At 37.0% G+C, this 24059-nt stretch overlaps 1 protein-coding gene across 1 annotated transcript in view; it reads right to left on the bottom strand.

Moving 5' to 3' along the window:
• LOC140230363 (uncharacterized) overlaps positions 1-10451 on the bottom strand; it is a 42331-nt gene extending 31880 nt beyond the window's left edge. The window contains exons 1-7 of the mRNA XM_072310511.1: positions 10245-10451; positions 5012-5184; positions 3806-4157; positions 3315-3398; positions 2518-2615; positions 1312-1456; positions 411-524 (exon numbers count right to left, since the gene is read on the bottom strand). Of these exons, the coding sequence (XP_072166612.1) occupies positions 411-524; positions 1312-1456; positions 2518-2615; positions 3315-3398; positions 3806-4157; positions 5012-5184; positions 10245-10397 (1119 nt within the window). The 5' untranslated portion in view covers positions 10398-10451. The remainder of the gene's footprint in view (positions 1-410; positions 525-1311; positions 1457-2517; positions 2616-3314; positions 3399-3805; positions 4158-5011; positions 5185-10244) is intronic.
• Between the last annotated feature and the right edge of the window lie 13608 nt (positions 10452-24059).

Here is a 24059-nt window from a genome sequence, read left to right as displayed (position 1 = left end):
ATGCATGTGCAGTCCTTAACTTACAGTGGGATGAAGTTCTATGGGCTTGCCCTTTAACTTTAAGAATCCACTCAGTGTGGAAGAAGAGTGACAAAAGCCGGTATACTCGTCCCGTTTCCTCTCCCGAATTATTACACTTAGTTTGATTTTTTCTGGTTTCTCTACAGTAAAGAATCTGCTTCAAAGTAAAATAAATCAAGGCTATATACTGTGAAATTTCAGAAGTATTCTAGAGAGACTGCATATCAATGTCATATATCAATATCATATCCATTATGAGCTCTCAACATCAAGTGTGTTGATCTTCAATGTATGTTTCTTTTTTTTTTTCCTTCTTTTTTTAAAGTTAATTATGCTGCAACACAAATTCATCAACATCTGGATAACTTGAAGGAACTTTCCAAACCCACCTCATTCAACTTCTCCAGTTCCCTGACTTCTACTTCCAACTTCTCATTCTTAGTCTTGGCAATCTGGATGGACTCTCGCAGGGCCATCGCTTCCTTCAGCATGGTTTCTTTCGTCTGAAAAACAATTTCACAGATGAAATTTGGAATTCAAATACCTTGTATTTGATATTATTTATATACAACTCTTGTTGAAGAACAGATATGCATACACAATTGGTAAATAGCCTTTATTTGATACTTTTATAAAACTGTTCATTCAAAATCTCTCTTTGTGGCAACTCATAGGAAAATGAAAAGCCAATGTCTCTGGCAGGTTGCCTATGAGAGGTCGCCATGAACAAGAACAATTATATTAGCGTACATTGGAGACTTCAGCTGTAACTACCAGTAAATCACTTGGACAGAGATAAGTCTGCTGTGACAGGTTAGACAGTATTTATACTGTGAAACCAGAAACATTCTCAGCATGAAACTTTCATAAACTGGAGCTGATGGCCTTTTTGGTGACATGAAACTTTCATGCTTTGGCAACTGGCATTCAATGCACTGTTTAGACAAAAACTATAGAATACATTTTACTTTTCCATATCATGAATGTTTCATGCTTGCAAAAATTGCTGGTTTTACAGTGTATTAACAACACCTGGGGTCCATTTCATGAAAGTCTTATGAGAGACTTTTCGCTCCTAGGACATACTTGTGGGAGACTTCGTGAAATGGAGTCTCCCTCTCTATGAGAGTCTCCCCTCTTTCCTGGCTACATATGAGCAACTTTGGCCATTCTGAGATTCATGAAAAGACTTTTATGTGATGACTTCATGAAACGGATCCCTGGTATCTAAAAAGCTAGAAACAAACTATATATTGTGTCTTGAGACTGGAAGGCAAGCTAGCAGCTCACCTGCTGGAATGTCTTGTTCTCCTCTTCCAGCAGCATCATGGCCCTTGAGGTCTGGTCTACCAGGGACTCCCGCTTCCGGTTCTCTGTCTGCAGGGCTGAGTGGGCCAGCCGCAGACTCTTCAGCTCCTGCTCCAGTTCCCCCATCCTGGTGGGATGAAATCGTACGAAGAAAGTCATTGGGGGTGGTGTGGGGGGGGGGGGGGAGAAAAGTGGCACTTTGTATTCACAGATAACCCATTAAATCCAGGGCGGGGGGCTTTACTGCAGAAATAATCAACCTGACATTAAATTGCCAACTCTGAATTTCATTGCATATCTTAGGTTGGAGAAAGTTGGATGAAATTGAAAGGGTCGGTGCAATATAGTGCTAACCCACACTTTTGTCAAAATTGAGTTACATGCATTTTCATAATTCTTATCCTTCACTCTAACCTCTGTGAAAATATCATATTTGAATTCAACCAATAAGATGGTGAAAAATGCACGCATTCATGTTTTATTAATGTACAATATATGGACTTTCCAAACATTCAACAGCGATTATCTCAAAATGACTATTGTCTGGGTTAGCACTATATTGCACCGACCCCTTCAATTGGTTAAATTCATCAAATCTATAAACAATCAAAAAGATTTTAAATTTCGTCAATGTGACAGAGAATCAGGACCTTGAATCTTGTGTTGCTAATCTAAGACACAAATCTAACATATAAAAGACTTTCAAATATTTTGCAGAGTAATCTAACAATGAATATTACAAATCATGATAAAAAGACATCCCACCAAACCACAGCAATGTAGCTTTTGCAATTGAAATAGTTAAACAAAACTGACAAAATTAATCAAGTGTCGAACAAAATTAGATACAAGATAAAACAAGTTGTGTTTAGGTCACTATTATGAGATCATTTAATCTGGAAATATAACACTTATCATCACTGTCATGTGGCTGTATTATTGCTTAAACAATTTCTCTCATTCGCATCGCAATAGAAATAAACCCAAAAGCACTGTCACCAAATTGCATGAAGGGATTAATTGTGACCTCGAATTTATGAAGTCAGGAAAAGTATTACCTCACACACCATGTTACAACAACAGATACAAATTTGTACATAATGCTGCAGAGAATGATGAGAAAGTGAAATTGAGTTTTCAGGAGCTGGAAACAGAAAAAGATGAGATTGAGCTCGAAGTAGTACCAACCTCTGTTGAAGCAAGTCTTGATTCCTGATGGAATCCATTTTGTCTGTGACTGACATGTCTCTTTCCTTCTGAAGGTCATCCACTCTCTTTTGCAATGCCTGAGAGATAATTGATTTAGGGAGAGACGAGAGAGCTGACCATACCATTGCATACATTCTTCAGATGAATGAGATATTATATCTCTTTTGCAATGCCTGAGAGACAATTGATTTAGCGATAGATGAGAGAGAGAGATGATTATCATCATTACATGCATTCTTCAGATGAATGAGAAATCAAATGCAAGTGTAAATCTCAGATTTGGGTGATGAAATCCAGATGAAAATGTCTTTTGTAATTTGAAAAACAGCAATGCATGATAGACTACAGGCTTTGTAGACTTGCGTGTCTCATGTTATGAAGTATCACTTTACTGAGGGTATTACAGAAGCATGCTGTTATACATTGTAAACTAAACTCTATGTATCACTGGTACATGGAGATTCTAGTTGCTGTTTGAAGAAAACAAAATAATCTGACAAATCAAAATGCAAAACTGTTTTTTTTTTTTCAAATCTACGCATTTATTCAATTAAGACAAAGAATTTGGTTATATCTGCATTAATTTGAAGATACGCAATACAAGAATCAAATCTTTTTACAAAGAATGAAAACATGGAGTGGCAAAAACCAGAAGAGAAAAAAGATTAACTCTCCACAGTAATAGTATGTCTGTCTGATGAAAAAGTGAGAAACATTATGACCTCTATGGACATATACTGCACAGGAAGGAAAACCTTGAACCCTTGAACCCTCACCTCATTAGTTGCAGACAGGTTGGAGAGGGTGTGGTGAGTGTCATTCAGCATGCTCTCATTGCTGCACAGTCTCTCCGTCTGAGTCTGAGCCAGAGAGGATGCAGCACCAGGCATTGATGAAACAAGAGGATGATACACAGTGTTACATGATATCACACAAGAATTGGATTGGATTTCCTTCACTTTAACACGGGATGATAGATCAACAGTGAGATATGACATTACTCAGGCTCTATTATACACAGTCTGTAATTGTGGTGATAGTTACAGTAATTACACAAACCAATATTAAATGATAATCATATATACTAAACTGCCTAAATTTGTTTGCTGTAAAGGCGTCTGTGGATTTGTCTACTTCACTGGTTTTTGTTGAAGTATGATCAATTATAGTATTAACACTATTTGAGTACCCTATCACACCTGTACCGGTATTTAACTACTAAAACTATTAAAAGAGGAGAGAAATAATGAGAGAAGAATCCACCCACCTGTAGAGTTTCATGAGCTTCTCTGAGTTTCTCAACCAAAGCCAGTCTCCTCTGCTCACTCTCATACATGGCATCCTTCATGTTCTTGACGGAGGAGGGGGACGTATTCCAGAAGTCCTCCCCAATGCTCCCACCACCACCCACTCCCACGCTCCCTCCCACACCCCCATTGGTAACCCCCATGAGGCTCCCCGCCCCCACTCCTCCCCCGTAGCTCCGCGTGGAGTGCGGCAGGGGGGCGGAGGAGGGGCTCCGATGGGTCATGTGATTGCTGGACAGCTGGGGGAGGGAGGTGGATGGCTGGGGAGGGGACATGTGGTGGTACGGGGACTTGGTTCTTGAACCTGTATAGCTGTTCAGCCAAGAGCATAGAAAGTGAAGACATTTCCAGATCTATCAACTAAGCTCTGACTGCAAGAAGATACATTGTATAGATTTACTGTACAAAGTGTGCATGGAAATTCAACAATGCACAATAAATGACAGCCATGCGATATCTGTGTTATATGTATAGTACATTGATATTTTCACATACAACTTGTACATTTCTGGTAAATAGCCAGTGGCCAAACCAGAATGTATTCATTTACACAAACAACATTTTGAGTGAGCGGCAGTTATCCTCATAATAATGAGGTACATAATGTATTGCACAAGAGATGTGTGGTGGTACCCTCTCCAATCTAAAATATGATACCTGCTGGTTATGTCTCCTTTTTTTTTTCATTGTCAAGCTGTTACTGCAAGAAATTGCCATCCATTAATAAACAAAGATAAGCAATTTAAAGGGATGGTATAGTTTTGGTTGAAGTGGGGATTCAGGTTTTAATTTTTTGCAAGATAATTAGAAACCACTTATCAGAAATATCAATGAAGAGCATACAATTCTCGGCGGAATGTAAAGTTTAGCTAAAATCGGTTTTGAAATGGCTGAGATATTCAAAAACGAAGTGGTCCTAATAAAAGGTGGGTCCCACCTTTTATTAGAACCACTTTGTTTTACTTTTTTGGGGGGATATCTCAGCCATTTCAAGGCCGATTTTCATCAATTAAATTTTTAATTCCTCTTAGAGTTATATGCATGCTGTTTAATACTTCAGATAAGTGGTTTCTAATTATCTCGCAAAAAGTTGAAACCAGAATCGCCATCTCAACCAAAACTATACCATCCCTACAGTACGAGGATTTTTTTTTTCTCTTTCTCACCTTATACCAGAATCTGAGTCTTGACTGTTGCTAGGTAGATCACCGTACAACTTCCCATGCAAGGGGGAGGAGGTTTTGGGTGTGGTACTACTCCCTCCATAATGACTTGGGCCCGTAGTTCTCTTCAGGACATCAATTTCTACCTCTTTCTCTCTTCGCCTCACTTGTTCCCTCTGAAAGAACAAAGAAATGGATAAAAAAAACATGCAGATTTTAAGAAAAGATGTGACAGAAAATAAATCACCACAAACTACATACATTGTACATGGCAATTGATAAACACTACACTCAACTTCCATATGGCATGTACAACATATAAAGTGTAACAGATTTACCAAAATGTGTACATGTACATTGTACAAAATGTAGCTTGCACAATACGTATATAAACATTATCGTTCATATAATTTTTTTATATTTTTTTTGGTAACATTCTGCCATAAATGTATGTGTACGGATATCTAATACACACTACACAAACAATTGACCAGAATGGATGAGAAAATCTTTGATCTTTTTTTTTTTTTTTTTTTTTTTTTTTTTTGGGGGGGGGGGGTGATCACTTGGGTAATTAATCCTAGTGACAGGTTACTCTGGGAGAGCATTGCTAATGCTGGAAATGGCTTTACATACATGCACCATGGGTAACAAATCAGACCACCCATAGAACTTGGTCATCATAGGATCATGATCTTCTACACAATTATTGTACAATTATGGACACAACCAGGAAACTGAGTAAAAAGCATACCATGTGAGGGAAACGTTTCAAGAAGTCATATTTCCGCATTCAGAACAGGTACAGTTGTACCCTGTACAATGGAAACTGTAATCATCCATAAAATTGATTTGCTAACCTGAGTGTGCCAAAAAGTTCTTTGTACAGTATACTTTTCTCACCTTTCTTTTAATGGCACATGTAATGTATGTTTCTGCACATGTTACACTGCACATCATATGTACAGTAAATTGTACTTGCCTAAAGGCCAAGTACTGGCTATTTAAAGGACAAGTTCACCTTCATAGACATGTGGTTGAGTGAATGCAGCAGTATTAGTAGAAAACATCAGTGAGAGTTTGAGGAAAATTGGAAAATCCGTTCAAAAGTTATGAATTTTTGAAGTTTATGCTCAGTCACGGCTGGATGAAAAGACTACTATAGCTTGTGATGTCACACGTGTACAATATGATATGAAGAAAGAAAAAGGAAAATTCAACATATTCCCATTTTTCTCGCATAGCAAAATACTCGACTTCTCTCTTTCAGAAGGCAGGGGGAATAATATTACCATACGTGTACGTCAGTAAGAAGTCGAAGAAATGTGCACTTTATTCAAAAAGTAAAGTTTTGTGAAATTCTCTTTTCATTTTCCTTATATCGTTGTATGCATGTGACATCATACACTGCAGTAGTCTTCTCACCCAGAAGTGACTGCACAGATACTTCAAAAATTCATAACTTTTGAATGGATTGTCCGATTTTCCTCAAACTTTCACTGATGTGTTCCACCAATATTCCTGCATTCTCTCAATCCTTATGTATACGTATATGAAGGAGGACTTTGTCCTTTAAAGTGCTTTTGGAGTGTACAACTACAAATGTATAATGCATGCAATCAGGGAGGTGTCTCTTCCCACCTCACTGGTACAATGTAGTGCCCTGCAAGAAAATGCTTAATGGTTTTAGTAAATTCATGTTTACCCAATCACAATGCTCATGAATGTAACTAGTAATTCTTTTCAAATTAGATCTACACAGGTACAGTGCTTGTATGTCTGCAATTTTGATGAGGCATTCAGTATAATGACAAGACATCCCATCACTCTGTATGAACATGTGGGCACTAAGAGGTACCAAACAATCAAGGTACTGGATTTGGACGAGACAAAACTATTGCATCAATTTTGTTAAGTACATGTACACTCATACAGGAACTGAAAGGCACAGCTAGTGCATGTCTAGTTTCAAGTTTACTTACGAATTACTCTGTTTGCTTTACACAGTGTGGTTATGTGTTAGAGAAATACAAGAGAGGCATGCGGTGTATGCACTGTACACTTTGAACTTTGATTGGGGGTTGATTTGGATAAATTTATGATCAGTTTCACAGAGTGTTGATCAGATTACGGTACAAAGTGTGTGTGATGTTGTTTTTAACTGAAGTTGTAAAAACACAGATTTACAATCAATGTCAATTCAAAAAGCAACCACACTTCTTTTCAGTTGCATGCACAAGTTAGGGGCTTCTGATACATAGTTTACACTGATCAATATAGGCATTAGTTCTCAATATGCTTGAGTTGCCAAGTGTGGGCTGCAGTTACAGACAAATTTTACTACTGTATTAGTGTACACTTGCTCTATTGTACAATGTCAAAGTAAGAGTTTGCTTTGCTGCCTGTGATGTATACTCTTGTGCATCCACAAAGTTTACTCACTGCACTAGCACAATGCTCTATGTTTACGCTTTTCCAGATCAAGTACACTCTATGCAAGGATAAAAAGACTTAACAAGTATGTAGTCAGCTGCGTGGTCTCACACTTGGCCAACATGGAGCACTCCACCTTGCGCCACAAGATCACAGTGAAAATGGAATTCCTGGGATCCATCACACATAACACATTTTCCTTGAATATTATTCCATCTACAATTGTACAAATCAACTAGTTACACTGACAAAAGTAGGCCTACTCATTTTTACTGGCCATAATGTCATGTGTAAATTGTCTTTCAATTGCTAACTGTCTCAGATAGTATAATGGTGAAAGCAAAGAAAAGACAAGAATCCCATTAAGTGTGAGCACGTTGTATGTCAATACAAAAATTTTATTTATGAAAGCGGAGAAGAGACAAGAGTCTCATAAAGGTTTACACAACTTGTTAACACAGACCGTGTTAGATCATGCGGTGCATGTCCAATATACTTTTGCATTTGCCATGGCATAAGAATATTTTTTAGTTCAACAGCTCTCCATCTTCACTTTGGTCTCTTAGTCTATCAAATCGTACATTGTAAATGTAAGCCCTATCTCACCCAGTATATGAACAAGCATTCTTGATCATTGTTTTTTTAAGTTAATTTGAAAATGTACAAACTGTACATACCCTACAACAAAATGTGAGTTCCTCAAAGATTTCCACACCATTGTTTAACTACTTCTTCGATTCAAGAAATGGATTGCCATCTTGTATTTCAAATGCATTAAAAGTAATAACTACTCATATAGTTCCTGGTAAACCAGGCTTAAATAAAATAATCCTGCTTAAAAACACAGACCAGTGTCAAAAGCCAAACAGATTTCCCTTCCAATGTGAAAAAAAAAGTGTTTCCAGAGACAGGTAAAACGGTACATGAAACCATACTTCTTCAGAGTTTGGAATCATGAGTGAACATTAATCATTCACTTTGTAAAATCATCACAACTGGAAGTCATGTAGCAATATAATACCAATGATGAAGGATTACCATTGTGGTGATACAGACTGGAGTCAATACATACCCTGTTTGAGGAGTAGACACATGTAGCCAACAAATGAAAAGATCCACCTTGATCCCCAAACATCATATTTTCAATTTTGCATTTCTATCCCCTTGCAATATACTAGTAATTGATTGAGGTGGCTTGCAACCACATACATTGTATAATTCTGTGTACAAATATATGTCAGCAGCATCAAACACTTCGGAGACTAGCAACCTTTATGGATTCCATATCAACGCTGCTGGTATTGCTCTATCATATTATACCAAGTTTCATTAAAAGATCATGGTGTACATTACAGTAATTGCAATTATCATATCAATAGAATTTATGATAATGGCAGTTTGTCAGGTCTATGAAAGTGCAATTAAAATGCACATCAAAAATAGGTTAGAGTAGTCTAGTTGACTGTGATGGTGATACTGCCATTCATTGTGAATTTAAAATAGCCTGCTGTATAATTGGTGCTTTACAAATTTAATTCCTGGTGGACTCGTCAAATTTTGAATTTAATGATACTAATAAAACTGATTCTTCCTTGGCACCAGCCCTTCATGTAAAATTAGTTTATAGACTTGTACATTGTATTCATGACAGCTTATCACGCTGCATGTCTGAGTACAGTATAGGATTGAAAACATGAAATCTACACAATTTGTACATCATAATGCATCTCGTTTATAAATATACAATAAATGTGTAGATTTTTTTTCATGAAATGAATACTTGTTTAAATTTGGGAAATGGATCAAATTTGATTTCAAAGGAAAAAATGAGTAACTACGTACAATGCACACGTGCGTACAATCTATAGCTTATCATCACACGCATTTCAGCAGGGATATATACCCTGACATGTACAGTGTAGTTTGTCAGAATTTGCCATTTGTATATGTACAACCCCCTCCAACCCCCCCCCCCCCCAAAGAAAAAAAAAATATTTTATGCAAACTAAAAGAATACAGAGTGAAAGATTGCTAGAGACTGTCAGCTTTTACTCTGTTTTATTGAGACCATACGTAGGGGACATACAGGTTCTGTCATAACAATACAAAAAAAAAAAATAGTGTCAGAAAAGCAGAATGTAAACATGTAAACAAGTATAACAATTGTTGGAAATATCATACCCCCCCCCCCCCAGAAAAAAAAAAAATCCTATAACGCTTTCCTAGAAAAATATACTTACCAGAATGATAACAATAAAGGAGACAAACAAAATAAAAACAACCAAACAAACCAATTTCAGCTGGAATGTTTACTGAATTTTGAGATCAGGATACTGAAAGATGCTAAAGAAATTGGGTGATCATACAATCTGTATACAGGGAACCGTTTTCTCTGGTTTGGCATAAAGAGGTATTCTTTCCCTCATGAATAATGACACATACATGCATGTAGTATTGTACTTTGTGCAAAGAGCACTGAAGTACAGTAACACAGATTAAAATCTTTCACATAATTTCTTTTCCCTGTCAATAATCTTGAAGGCAACGTTGAGCATCATTATAGTCTGCAAAGATGCAGAAATCTTAGACACATGAAGTGTAGCTACTACATAAATGTACTTTAGCAATTTTCACTTTCATGTAAAACACATACATATACTTTGTATAAATTGTAATAGATACATTTGTATAAATACACATACACAGTTGTACGAGCAAGAGTTACAAGTACATCATTAGTGATCTAAAATGGTGTACATGTATGTTTGCAAAATATAGTGGGTGATTATAAGCTCACACTTACTCTCAGTTGATCCCTAAGCTGACTGGCAGACATCAGTTCAAAACTTGTGTCTAGGTTGGAGCCGAATCCAATGCTTGAATCAACTTCATAGTTGCCCGGCGAAGATGTCATGTTATTGTGCACAGAGCCAGAATCACGTATCCTTACGTCCATACTTGTGAGTGCGTCCCTTTAAGAGCAAAAATGCCTGTCTTCCTTAGAGTCGAACATTTCCCATTGTTTTGCACATTTACAGCATCCTTGTCTGTGGAATGTAAGTTAAAAACAGATTATAAAAGAGACAAAGAAAGAAATAGAGTTGAACCTTATTTCAGCTATGAGAGCATCTCAATTTAGGGGCAATTATGACTACCTGACCAATAACCTCACGGTACGACTCACCAGACTGGGCTATACTTCCTGGGTGTCCCTACATGTGTACAAGTAGGTGACACTTTTTCTTTGGACTGAAGTCTCCTTTTGAAGGGAAAAAAACACTATTGTAAAAGTAACAGTCATAGAGTTACAGAGATGAATTTCCATGACCAGTCATGGGCTTTCAGCCAATCATGGTACAGCATTATGCAAAGAGCATAGAAGTGCAAGCGATGCACACTGCATGCGCTTCTACACTCATTGGTAAAATGTACTGAAGCCAGAAAGGTCACAAGCCTAATCTGATCGTATTGTGTGCGTTGCCAGGTCGTACGACCAGGGCCCCATTGCATAAAAGATGTTAGGATGACAACTCTTGCTGGAATGACAACTTTCCACAGCAAACAGCCAATCAAGAAGCTGTATTCTTGTCATTACCATGACAATAGTCATTCCAGCAAAGAGTTGTCATCAAATAAACTCTTTATGAAATGGGGCCCTGGTCTCATGGTCTTGACATAAGGTCATATTCTAGTCGTGAGTCGTGTCTAATGTGTGTGCAGCCAGCTTTTTAGTTACTATGACGTCGTCACACGTGCAGTTGTGCCTCAGTCATGTGGCTCCATTTACCGTGCAATTTTGGATCCATATATGAATTGCTCCACTGCACGCACACCGAAAGCCCGGCACACTACACATGTAAAATGCTTGCGTTTGCAGTGTGTGCATGCGACAGCACGCTAGCGTAAAGTGCTCAGTGAGCACTCTCTCGATCTCAGATTCTCTCGTTTAAATTAATATAAAACATCAAATGACAAGGATCTACTTTAGGCATTATATAAAACAAACAATGTTTTCCATTTGTGCAATGGACAGAATATTTCATTCGGTGAAAGATGAAATCTTTAATCCATTCAACTTAGCTGCGCCTCGTTGAATGGATCATTTCATCTTTCATCTTTCTTTCATGAAATATTAATAATATTCTGTCCACATTGCATTCATAACCTAAAACATTCATTATTTGTAGAACTCTATAATAGTCTACTGAAGTTGAAAGAATGTAACATAACAAAAATTGTTGGAACTGAAACAAGTCTTTTTCTGGATGTCTAACCACGGTTGTTAAAGCCTAAAGGTCAACTGTAACAACCATGCCAGACTGCTGGTGGTGCTCTACCACAGAAGACGTACCACAGCACAGCACTAGCACAGAAAACCTACCTGGTCGGTACGTAAAAACAACCTACTACTGCCAGTTGCAGCTGCAGCGCCGGTGTCGGACGGACTCTACACGTCCCAGCGTTGCAGGGCTCAAACCGATCAAGAGCTACCTGCCGGCTGTCCGCTGCATGCAGCAGCGCAACACTATACAGCGAAGGGGATCGGTGTTGACAGTGGCAGAATGGTGTGACTGTAAAACCTCGCTTATTTTCTAGATACGTCACATATATTCCCAAATGCAATTCATCTGAGATGTACATAACATTATGATGTATCAAATATTGAGAAGATTTTGTATCAGTAGTAATTATACTTACTCGGAAATGAAATCAGTAATATCTTCGTGTGGGAACACTTGTGGGAACTAGGGACGCCATCGCCATGTCAGTTGTAAACTACGAAGATTTGGAATATTCTATTATGTATACGGGGGTGCTTGATTCACAATAACAGTGCCTGTTACGCCTCACTAGTCCTATTCTTCATGCACTCTTCTCTTCCAGAACGAATGGTATCAAATATCGTCCGAAAATAATCATATAAAATTATTGAGAGATGATAGTATCACCTTCATGGTCAGCAGTTTCTTGAAATTTACGAAATATGTTTCGTTTGTGTTGACATACGAACGTAAGGTCCTTCTTCCCTGCAGATTGTGTTCACCCACATTTGGGTAATCAAGCGTGCCTGAAGAGCGAAATGGATAAGGCAACTGATGATCAGAGTGAGTGCATTTTGTGTTTTTTATCATCTCTTTAGCGAATAAAGCAAGTGCGTGTGTGTTTGTGTGTGTGCGTAGAAGCGATACGAAACAATAAAACTAATCGATATTTAGTTATTGTGAGAATAAACTGTTTTACGTAGCCCGTACCCCACGTTTTGCGTCATCTTGATCAATGGACAACTTTCAAGGCGTGTTTTTCCAACAATCTGATTTTCTGGAGAAATAATTTATATCATGAGAATAATGTTAAACACATTGTACTAACCTCATTTTGGTGGCTGATCTGGTACAATTTGATTTTTTTTCGGAAAGCGAGCTATATCCGGGGTGTGGGGCTGTTTTATTTCGTGTACGGGTTTATGTTTTGTTTTATGTTTGTTTGTTTGTTTGTTTGTTTGTTTGTTTGACAGTAAATGCTTGTTTCCTGCATGCTAAATTACATCGACATAATGTCGTGAGATTCCACAGGAGTTGGTATTGATTTGACAAATTAATTCGCGTCGAACGATTAAAAAAAGTCAAAATAGCTACTAGAGGCCTTGATTGATAAATGTAACATGGTGACATAAGGATGATCTTCTTAATGTTCAGTATACACAGTCCACCTTTGGTGTATCGTCATACTGTTATAATAAGCTGCCTTTGCATAATTCCAAAAATTTCAGAGGTACTGATCGGCTAGGTTATCCCCACATATCAACCCCTAGTTATGACATTAGGAAGAGGAATCAAAGGAGTTGTTAATCGAAGTACAAACTTCTTAAAAGCTATATAGAAAATTTGATGCCTAATCTTTGGCAGATGAGTAAATAATCACTTTGCTTCAGGAGCAATTGCTCAAACTGTGACGGCTGTACACCTTCATGTGTTGCTTGCTTGCTATTATTATTCTATAGCCCTTTATCTGCCTTTAATTTTTCAGAGTTTCACTCGAAAGTGAACTAGTTTGAGAAGTTACAGCTATCTTAAATCTACATTCAACGCCCTGTTATGAATAATGCTTCATTTTTAAAATTTTATTTTCCTCTCAAGAATTAGAATGTTTGTTTACGCGACACATGGAACATGAACATTAGTACAGGACTGCGGGTCCAGGCAGGGGCACATGAGGGGGCACCCACCCACTGTAATTTTACATATAAATTTATAGTTGATATACCGGGCTTATTCTATCGATCATCATTCTCTTTACTACTCAGAGAGTCGCCTTTATAGCATTTACATGATCGGATTCTCTGTCAAATATTTTGTTATCGTCAGCAAAACATATTTCAAAATCTAACGGTCACCTGATTTCAAAAAAACAAAAACAAAACATACTTTCTAGATCCTAAAGTTTGCTAATATACCTAAGTTTAATAAGTGCTATTTTCTACTGTATTCCATATAAACATCAATGTATTTCCACTATAATTTTTTGTATAAAGGGTTGAGCTTATCAAACAGTGTTCTAGCTATAAACTTACACAGTTTATAGAGCATGCAAGAAGCGGACTGATTGACAATTAACATATTAATTGAAGACGAAAGCCATTGTATGAAAATGATGTGTTTTATCAGTTAATGCCAGATTTATGTTCTCCTTTTCCATTTTCCATTCAGTTTACAAAACCATTCTGTTTGTTTAAAATGCATTCAAGGAACAGACTTATTAGATCTTTCATTTTGGTCTATAGTAATTATAATTTATAGCCACGACACCCATATGATAATGATATATGTTGTGATATGATATGATAATTATGATATTACATGTATATGATAATACGATGATAATTATGATATTATATGATATGATATGATGATGATATGATATCATCATAATCATTACCATAATAGCGTATCATATCATTTCGTATATCGTATATTGTTACATCATATCATATCATATCATATCATATCATAATTATATCATAATCATATTATATCATCTCTGATATCTATCATAATTATCTAACTTGTTTCTTGAACTTAATTCATTTGGGTCTGTGTAGAGTATTAGTTGATACACTGTATATGAATGTCCTCATTACCTAGTGCATCATTTAAAGTCAATATTTCTGTCGTCACTCAAATATTAATAAGAGTTAGTTACGCCGAATTTCATTTTCCATTTCCTATTTCACAGACAGCGTAAATCCCAATGTTTTATTCACTGAATAACAATATCTAAGTCAATGTCTTTCTTCTCATCCTGCTCTGAAAATGTAACTTTTAAACATTTTTTTTTTTTCAAAAAGTCCTTATACCATGGGGGAGGACTGGTAGGACCAATCTTCCCCCTTACAACCTCCCCCACCACCGATGAAGACCTCAAAAGCGAGGTATGGCTATACGGGCCATATAAACTATCTGGTTATTCTGTAATAATATATATATTTTTTCTGCAAAACTCCACAGCCATGCAGATCATGCCTGTTGGAAACTCATTGGTCTTTACCGGCCAGCTCAGCCAACGGCCTTTAAAAAGAAAGAAAGACAAAAAAAAATTAAATGAATATTAGATGTTCAAGTTGATTGTCTTGTACAATAAGGATAGAATCAACCAGTTTCATTGCAAATAGGAGATACAAGTTTCAATGCTTTCCCATAACAGAATTCGGTAAAAGTTATTCCCTATACGCTGATCACGTGATGATAACGTGGTGTTACATATTCTGAATGTTGGTGATTCTCCCATAAGCGTTCTCATCACATATTCTCTAATCATGCTCCTGAAAAGTAATTCAAGCTATACGCGGGTTCTGCATGTATTACTACCGGTAGGGCCTATGAATCCTTACGATTTTGCCTTTTCACGACTTTTGTTTGGTCGGAACTACCCCCTCTGCGACGAACTAACTCATTATTACTATCTTAGTCTGCACAATCACCACCAGTTGATATACTTCCCTGTGTGATAAGGGGAAAACCGTCGACTTTTACCTTTCAAAGGGGATATTTAGTCCAAATATGAGTTTGTTTGATAAGAAAGAGTTTAATAAAATATTATACGAATTCAACGGTATAATTTTGATCGAAATCAGATGAAGAATAAGGAAGTTATGATATTTTGAAATTTCGCTATTTTGGGGGAAACAGTTCTTGAACAGTCAATATGAATAATGCAAATGGCAAAGTGAGCATGTCATTCCCTCACAACTTACCATATAGTTTGTTCATAAATTTTTGAAATTTTCAGTTTTTCATTCAAACGCAGAATTGTTATGTCCAAAGCTCGAATCCTCATATATCTAACTGATCACTATTCTATAGTTATTCAACCAGGAATATGACAGAAACATTGAATTTTCGTCATTTTCTTTTTTGTACACGATCAATGGAAAATTGTGAGGGTATGGTCACCTCACTCATTTGCATATTCATATCCACCGTACAAGAACTGTTTTGCTGAAAAACTTCAAAATGTCATAAGTTCCTTGATTTTCATCCGATTTCAGTCAAATTTTTTACCATTGAACTTCTAAGATTTTACTCTCTTTTATCAGATTAACTTAATATGTTTGGACTGGATTTCCTCTTTAAGGTACACAAAATCCCCAATATTCATTAAATCTACTTATCGGATAACACTGATTTACTTCGCAAAGCCGGGAACTGTATTATGTTTTGCGTTTATCATGGTGCTCATTATGACCTCCGCTATATAGCATAGGTTTTCCCGGCCAAAGGTGTCATTTATTTTCATTTTATGTGCATTCAAATTCGAATTTTTGAAGCGGTGCGATTTCACGTCTAATGCTTTCAAATTCTCTTTTAGGCACCCAAATTAGTGCAGTCAAAATATCAATTTAGGGTGTGACTATTCAATTTCGTGTGTGGGCATGAATTTCCAAGTTAGTGCATTATTGGATGGGTTCGATAAGCACCTACTTAAAAGCAGGTTGTCTCCACAATAATCATTAAGCATTCGTTCCGTAATGCACGTATACTTCTGAGCAACAGTGATTATGTCCAGCTTTAGTCACTGAATGTGATTTTTACTTTTTATCTTACACTATTTTCATCACCATGATCAGCATTTGTTTATTTGAACATCCAGACTGCTTTCTTTTGCTAAACATGTTAATGTAAAATTCAATATAAACTCCTCATTTCGTCGTGTCATCTCATCATGGTTGTCTTTATCTCTAATTTCCATCTTTTTATTCATTAAGAACTTATTTTGTTTACAATATCAATTTGACATCTTAACTAAGTTAATCTTAATCAATATGATCATCACAGAACTTTCTGATCTTCATCTTAATCTTATTTGCATCATCCATGTGTTATCCACATGTAGATATTCTGTCTAAAACGCAGTAGGCCTATACCTCCCCATGGGCATTGTACAGGATTGATTTGAATGTTCCTTTCATGAACTTGTTTGCCCATATCCGAACTTGAAATCTCGGAAAGAGCTATAGCTGGCGACAGGTGGATCGACGAAGTTGAATAACCATTGCCGAAATGCAAACGCAGTCAATGAGTATCAATAATTGCGAAATCACATGCCAATTTTTTTTTTTTTTCAATTTGAACGAAGGAAAATATTCTGAATGACCTTTTTTTTTTTTTTATGCCTGAGCATTAATTTTGAAGAAAATGGATGCTTCTGATGAATGACAAAACAATGAACCTGACCGGGGAAACCTACCATTATCAAAATCAGTTGAAGACTAAAGTCCCGAGTTTATACTGGGGCAATTAGTGTATATAGGAAACATGACTGTGTTGTAGCAAAATCAGCTCGTCCTCAACGGGTTCAAAAAGAGACTAATAGTATATGTTGACCTGCACTGATTAATACCCTGATCATCACTCATAGTATACTGTGGTCAAAAAAATATTATGTGCCATAATGTGGCACAAGTCATAACTTTGCACAAAATAATTCTTTAGCAATTTTTCTACCACTTTCTTCAGATCATTTGGATACGGTCACCGAAAAAAACCCCTTCCAAACCAAGATTCTACCAATTACATAATCTGTCAATCATTGTCTATGATTAACAAACGACGTTGGAATGCAACTTCCCTTGTGTTACAAGGCCGGCGCCACGTTTTGAAAAGTCCGCCACTTCCGGGTTTAATCAGCTGACAAACAAACAAAACGAACAAACAAACACACAAACAAACAACAAACAAAAACACAAAAAGGCCTTATCCACGATTCATCGGATGACAGTTTTTGTCAAAAGCGTGCCACTTCCGGGTTAAAAATAACGGGGGCAAAGTGGTTACACCCTATGCATTCCTTTATTGTGCAAAAAAAAAAAAAGCCTGTGTGTGTATGTGTGTGCGTGTGTGTGTCTGTCTGTCTGCCTGTCTGTTTTTTTTTTTTGTTGTTGTTGCTTACCAGCTGATTAACCCTATAAAGCCCAAGCTATTTTGACCCCTTCCAGGCCCAAGGGGGGGGGGGGGGCACATTGTGCCCCCCTATATAACTTCTTTATTATGATGTATGACCGTCATAATAGATTATTTGGCCATGGGAAGAGCAACTCATAATTATACTAGTAGTACTCTCCATGACCCAACATTTGAAATTTCGCAAGATCATCCACTGAGGGCGCTATCTAACAAAATGTAAAGAAATACATACGAAATACGCTAAAATCATGTTTTTCTTTTTATTTCTTTATCCACAGTATACGGTTATGTTTCTATTTTACATCAATCATTTTCATATTTACCAAAAAGGAAAAGCATGTCATCCTTCACTATTTTTTATGATTGAAATTTCTTAAGGTCAACATGTGGGGGCTCTATTTATTACAATATAAAGAAATATATGAAACCTATGATGTATTGCTTGGAATGGGTACTATTGGGTATCATTTCACATTTCCAAAATATTGAAATTTTGAGTTTACAAATTGATAAACAAATGATATTACAGGCAAAGCTTGTGTGAAGATAACACAAAATAAAAGGGTATTCTTTGGAAAGTGCTGTATTTTCGATTATACTATTTGTTGTTTGATGCCTATGTCATAATGTAAAGGAAATAATAAGAATAGCATTTCATGGTAATTCACAACCATAATTACTTCACATTTTGGTCCTTCAGCAAATTACAGCCAAGAAAACCCCCATTGCATCCATTTGTTAACTGAAATTGGAGCAGAAAATTATGCAAAATCTGGGGACGGACATGGTTGTCAGTTTATGGTTGCCATGGCAACCAGCAATATCGGACATAGCTAAATTATACATCAAAATGTTTGCAATAAGATTTTAGGAAAAGTCACCAAATTTGGTTAAAATCGAGTAAAGGGTGTATAGGAGTGGCAAACGAAAATATGGCATGGGGCACAATGTGCCCCCCCCCCCCTTGGGTTTTAGGGTTAAACCCGGCAGTGGCACTAGTAATATTTTTGTGCCCCCCCCCCCTTTTTTTTTTAACGGAAATCCTGGATCCATCCCTGGTTATGCAGATTATTCATATCTCATTCTGTAAGCATGATTATCAAACTGTAGGCAAGTAGGCCTAATGGTTAAAAAAGGAATTGGAACATAAGAGAGTATTTGTTTGTTTGTTTGTTTGATTTATTTTCTTCCAACACAATTTCATACATAAATCAAAATTATTTTCAGTAATATCACATGGAATATCAGTAAGCAGATTACAAGTACATGATTCAAAGAAGGAAAATCGATGTGTAAATTAATTTCATTAACAAAATATAACTCGTATTACCAAATTTCCAAATAATCATCTGAGAAATTATGCGGAAGAAGGACTGCCACTATAAGCAAAAGCTTGAGCACGTAGCAGCCCAGGGACCTATCTACATATACACAAAAAAAAATTATGTTGTTTGCGGAATGGAGAAATACTACAAAATATAAGACACTGTAAATACATTATGTTTTTATATTCCTAGTGCATAGATATGAATAAGAGTAACGTGAAATATGATGATGATGATGATGATGATGATGATGATGATGATGATGATGATGATGTATGATGATGTTGACAGGGTAACGATGAGGAAAATGTGATAATGAAGATGAAAGTGATGGTGGTGATGCTGAAGATAATGGGAATTAAATGAAATGATAGACACAGAAACATTGCGTATATTTATTGTAGTTTTAAATCCAATTTACAGGAAAAGAAATGTGATCAAACAAAACAAAATATACATTCAAATGCTATATTCATAGATTGTAATCTGACAGTAATGTAGTTTTCAATCTAAAGCCTTGAAAGAATATAAAGTTTTACATAATTTAACATAATCTGGGTGTGTATTCCAAAGATTTGGTCCATTATGTCTTATAGATTTTTGTGCAATTAATAATCTGGGATTTACTAAATGAAAATTTTGCGAATTACGAGTGGGATATAAATGAACGGTATAATTCAGTGTAAAGAAATCGTGAAAAATGTTTGGAAGTAAGTTGTTCAAATACTTAAACATAAAAAGCAAAGAATGAAAGGTATTTATATCAAATATATTCAGTGTTTTTAACTTATAAAAAAGTGAACTGGTGTGGTATTGTCATAATCATGTTCATAACCATAATCATAATCATAATCATGTTCTTGTTATTGGTATCCTGCAAGTCCAAGAATTAAAATGTGCATTTTCATCCCTGCCCATCGGAGTGACATAAGAAAGTTCAGAACTTTCGAATAAAAGTGGAAATCATTAATTCTTGAATATGATACGGTATAGGTCCCGTATATTGCCATTATGGGGCTATTATTGTGAATATAATAGGGTGATTAACACGAAAAATTACATTCGTTTTAAGGTTTGATCGTTATTTCGGAAGTGAAATAAGTTTAGTAGGCCTATAGTCCAAAGGTTTGTTATTCCGAAACACACAAATTCCGCATGAAGTTGTTCTAATCCCAAAATGATCGGTAGGATTCGTTATTCTAACCGGGTGCGCACCACGAATTCGACACTCACGAAGGTGATTACAGCCCACGAGTCACTGAGCCCAAGAGTTCGACACTAGATAAAATAGTGACGATGTTCCGCATTACAACACGTTGAGGACGATTTGATTTTGTTACAACACGCATTTCCTAAAAAAAAATTATATTATGGCCTAATACTCGGAACTCGTCCTCAAAGGGATGCCATTTTTAGTTGACAATAGGGATTCAGGTTTTAACTTTTTGAGAGATAATTAGAAAACACTAGGGCCTATGGAATATCAAAGAGCATATACAATCATTTTAAGAGGTATATTTGAAGAAAATCAGTTTTGAAAGAGATATCCGAAACAAAGTAAAACAAAGTGGTCCAATATAGGCTATACCCTAAATGTGATTTGACCCACCTTTTCAGTAAGTAAGATCTCTTTGTTCAAGACAAGTTGTGGACATCCTAGCCATTTTCAAACCCGATTTTCATCAAATAGGTCCTAAACTTTTGATACCTCTTAGAATTGTATGCTCTTTGTTTCTGTGGTTGATAATTATCTCACAAGATCTGAGGAATCTCCTTCTCAACAAAAACTAGGGACCTTGTTTTGCTGAATGCATACAAATGTCGAACTCGTGGGCTGTATGAATCGTGGGTGTCGGTCTTGCTCCTGCATACGTGCACCCGGTGCCTTTCTCTTCTTACCTGATGTTATTTTATGCTCTTCGCAGAGGTCCATGTTGTTTCATTACAACTAAACAAAAAAGAAAAAGAAAAGTTCTCAAATTTTCCTACAAATTTTGGTGCCCCGATCGGATTTTATAATTGTGGTTCCCAATCAGCTGTGGTGCCCTATATCGGCTGACAAGCAAGGACCTCACTATAACTACGGTGCCCGATCGGTTAAATTGTTAGAATTGTGGTTCCAAATAATGATGATGATGATGATGATAATAATGATAATTACAATGATAATAATACGAAGAAAAGTGTTTAAATTCTATGCTCTCCCAATGTGCTCCAAAAAAAAAAATGGTTTTAGGCCTATACGTAGCTTAAAAGGTCCCTGGGCCTACTGTAAATTTCTTCAATGAATTAGCCGACAAACGAATGAAAATAAATACAATACACAAAACATAATAGTGATTTCTTTTTTGTCAACAATTACTATTACTAGTATGCTAGAATTATGCTGAAAACCAGCGTGGATCCAGAGGGTGCTGCCCTTTTTTTCATTTTTCATTTTCAAGTGTTAAAACAAAAGAAATGAAAAGGAAAAAATGAAAGGGGCGCCTGTGCCCTCTTTCATTTTTTTTCTTAAGAAACCATATTTGTCAGCCCACCCCCCTTTATGAAATTCCTGGATCTGCCCCTGAAAACAGACGAATTATGCTAAAAACACACGATCGCTGAAGCGTCAAAGTCCAACATGCCAGAAACAGCTATAATACTCCAGAGTATAAGAAGCAAGACTCCTTGATAGAACTGAGCTAGCTAGCGCCTTTGTACTCTTTGCTGGCAACTACAGTGGAAACTCGATATAAAAAGATCTGACATAACGAATTACCTGATATAACAAACTGGTTTCTCTGGTCCCTATGAATTCATTTCTTTTGTTTTTCTAGTGTATATTGATACTGATATAACAAATTATTATCCATGCAGAGGATTTTTAGAGCCCAAATACAAGTGTTATTTTGTCGACGCACCTCATAACCTCCGACCCACTTAGAAAGTTTGTTGAACTCGACCAAAATTTTTGCCGAGGCGACCAATATTTAAAATATTGGACGGCAAGAGGGGAATTCCCCAAAGTTTTTATAAACTGCACAGTGATTGGCTGAGATATACGAGATGACCCGAAATATGAAGTAAAAACGTCTGTGATTGGTCAATCACGAATTAACTAGAATATCGTTTTTTCTAAAATTCTGTGTTTATACAAACAAATTTCATCGTAGTAAATTCGACGTTGATCTAAGTTTCCTTTGGAATGTACATCAAAATACATAGATCACATAGATCTGGGATAAACAAGCGCGCCGGAACAGTTCTGGTTTTGGGGGGGGGGGGGGGCAAAATCTCAACAGGGGCACGTGACGATGTGAGATCCTCGGCGCGGGAGCGAAGCGAGTGAGCGCGGGGGGGGGGGGGGGGGTGTGGAAAGGGGGATACCCCCCCCCCCCCCCCACTGTAGGGAGCTTTTGTAAAAACAGGGTACAAAAGTCGCGTTTATAGACCATTTAAAAGCAAATTTCTAAGGAATTAAACAGTGAAAAATAATCAGTGCGAAGGACTCATTATTACATACGGGAGTACGTGTGAGATCCTTGGCGAGGGAGCGAAGCGACCGAGCGGGGGGAGGGTGTGGGAGGGGGGATACCCCCTCCCACGGTAGGGACTTTTTGTAAAAACAGAGTGTAAAAGTCGCGTTTATAGAGAATTTAAAGCAAATTTATAGGGAATTAACATATTGAAAAATCAGTTGGAAGGACTATGATCATAACATACGGGAGTACATTAATAATGTGATGGTGCGAGATCCTCGGGGAGGGAGCGAAGCGACGGAGCGGGGGAGGGTGTGGGAGGGGGGACACCCCCTCCCACGGTAGGGACTTCTTGTAAAAACAGAGTATAAAAGTCGCGTTTATAGAACATTTAAAAGCAAATTTCTAGGGAATTAAAATACTGAAGAAAATCAGTTGGAAGGACTATGATCTTAGACATACCCGGGGGTATATTATGTGATGGTGTGAGATCCTCGTCGAGGGAGCGAAGCGACCGAGCGACGGAGGGTGTGGGAGGGGGATACCCCTCCCATAGTAAAAGAAACATAGTAAAAGAAATCACTGCGAAGGACTATGATAATAACTTATGAAAACTTTTCATTTTACTATAAGTACGGGCAGAACGAGCGAGCCACTTTTACTTTGCAATTTATCTGAAATGTACTCATTAAAAGCTTAAACGTGATCGCATCGTTCAAACAATAAAAAAATATTCTTATATGCTAGAAAGCAAAGAAGAAAATGAAATGTGTAAGGTTTACTAAAGGTATGTTTCAGCGGGCACACTCAAGGACACGAGGCTACCATCTATACACTAAATTTACTCATAAGTTACTATTAGTGTATAGATACAATAATGTATGTTGTTAGTGTATTATAATTTTCGCCCCGTTAGGGGCGAAAATTTTTGCATTTTTAGTTATGAAATTACAACATTTAGACAAGAAATATGCCTTTATTGTTCATTTTGGTCTTTAAATCAGTGATTAATTATTTGTTACAGGGGGCACTTGGGGGGGGGGGCAAAAACTCGTTTTGCCCCCCCCAACATTATGTTTGGGGGGGGCAAGTGCCACCCCTGCCCCCCCCCCCCCCCCCCCCGCTTCCGGCGCCCTTGTCTGGGAATGAAGTGGATTAACTTGCACTGAAGAGTGTACCATACCCCATGTCAGGATCAAGTACAGTAGGATACCATACAGCACTCAGAGACAGAAAGGGTAGCCCCTAAGTGAAAATATTCTTTACTAAAATCCTCTGTAGGATAATAATGATAATATTGGATGTCCTATTTTCGGTCAATACAAGGAAATATTGGACTCGCTAAGCAAAATATTGCACTCGTCTTCGACTC

The sequence above is a fragment of the Diadema setosum genome, chromosome 7 (genome assembly GCF_964275005.1).
Source record: "Diadema setosum chromosome 7, eeDiaSeto1, whole genome shotgun sequence".
NCBI classification, from domain to species: Eukaryota; Metazoa; Echinodermata; class Echinoidea; order Diadematoida; family Diadematidae; genus Diadema; species Diadema setosum.
Note: the sequence above shows the minus strand (reverse complement) of the source record. Positions and strands in the feature narration are given on the sequence as shown.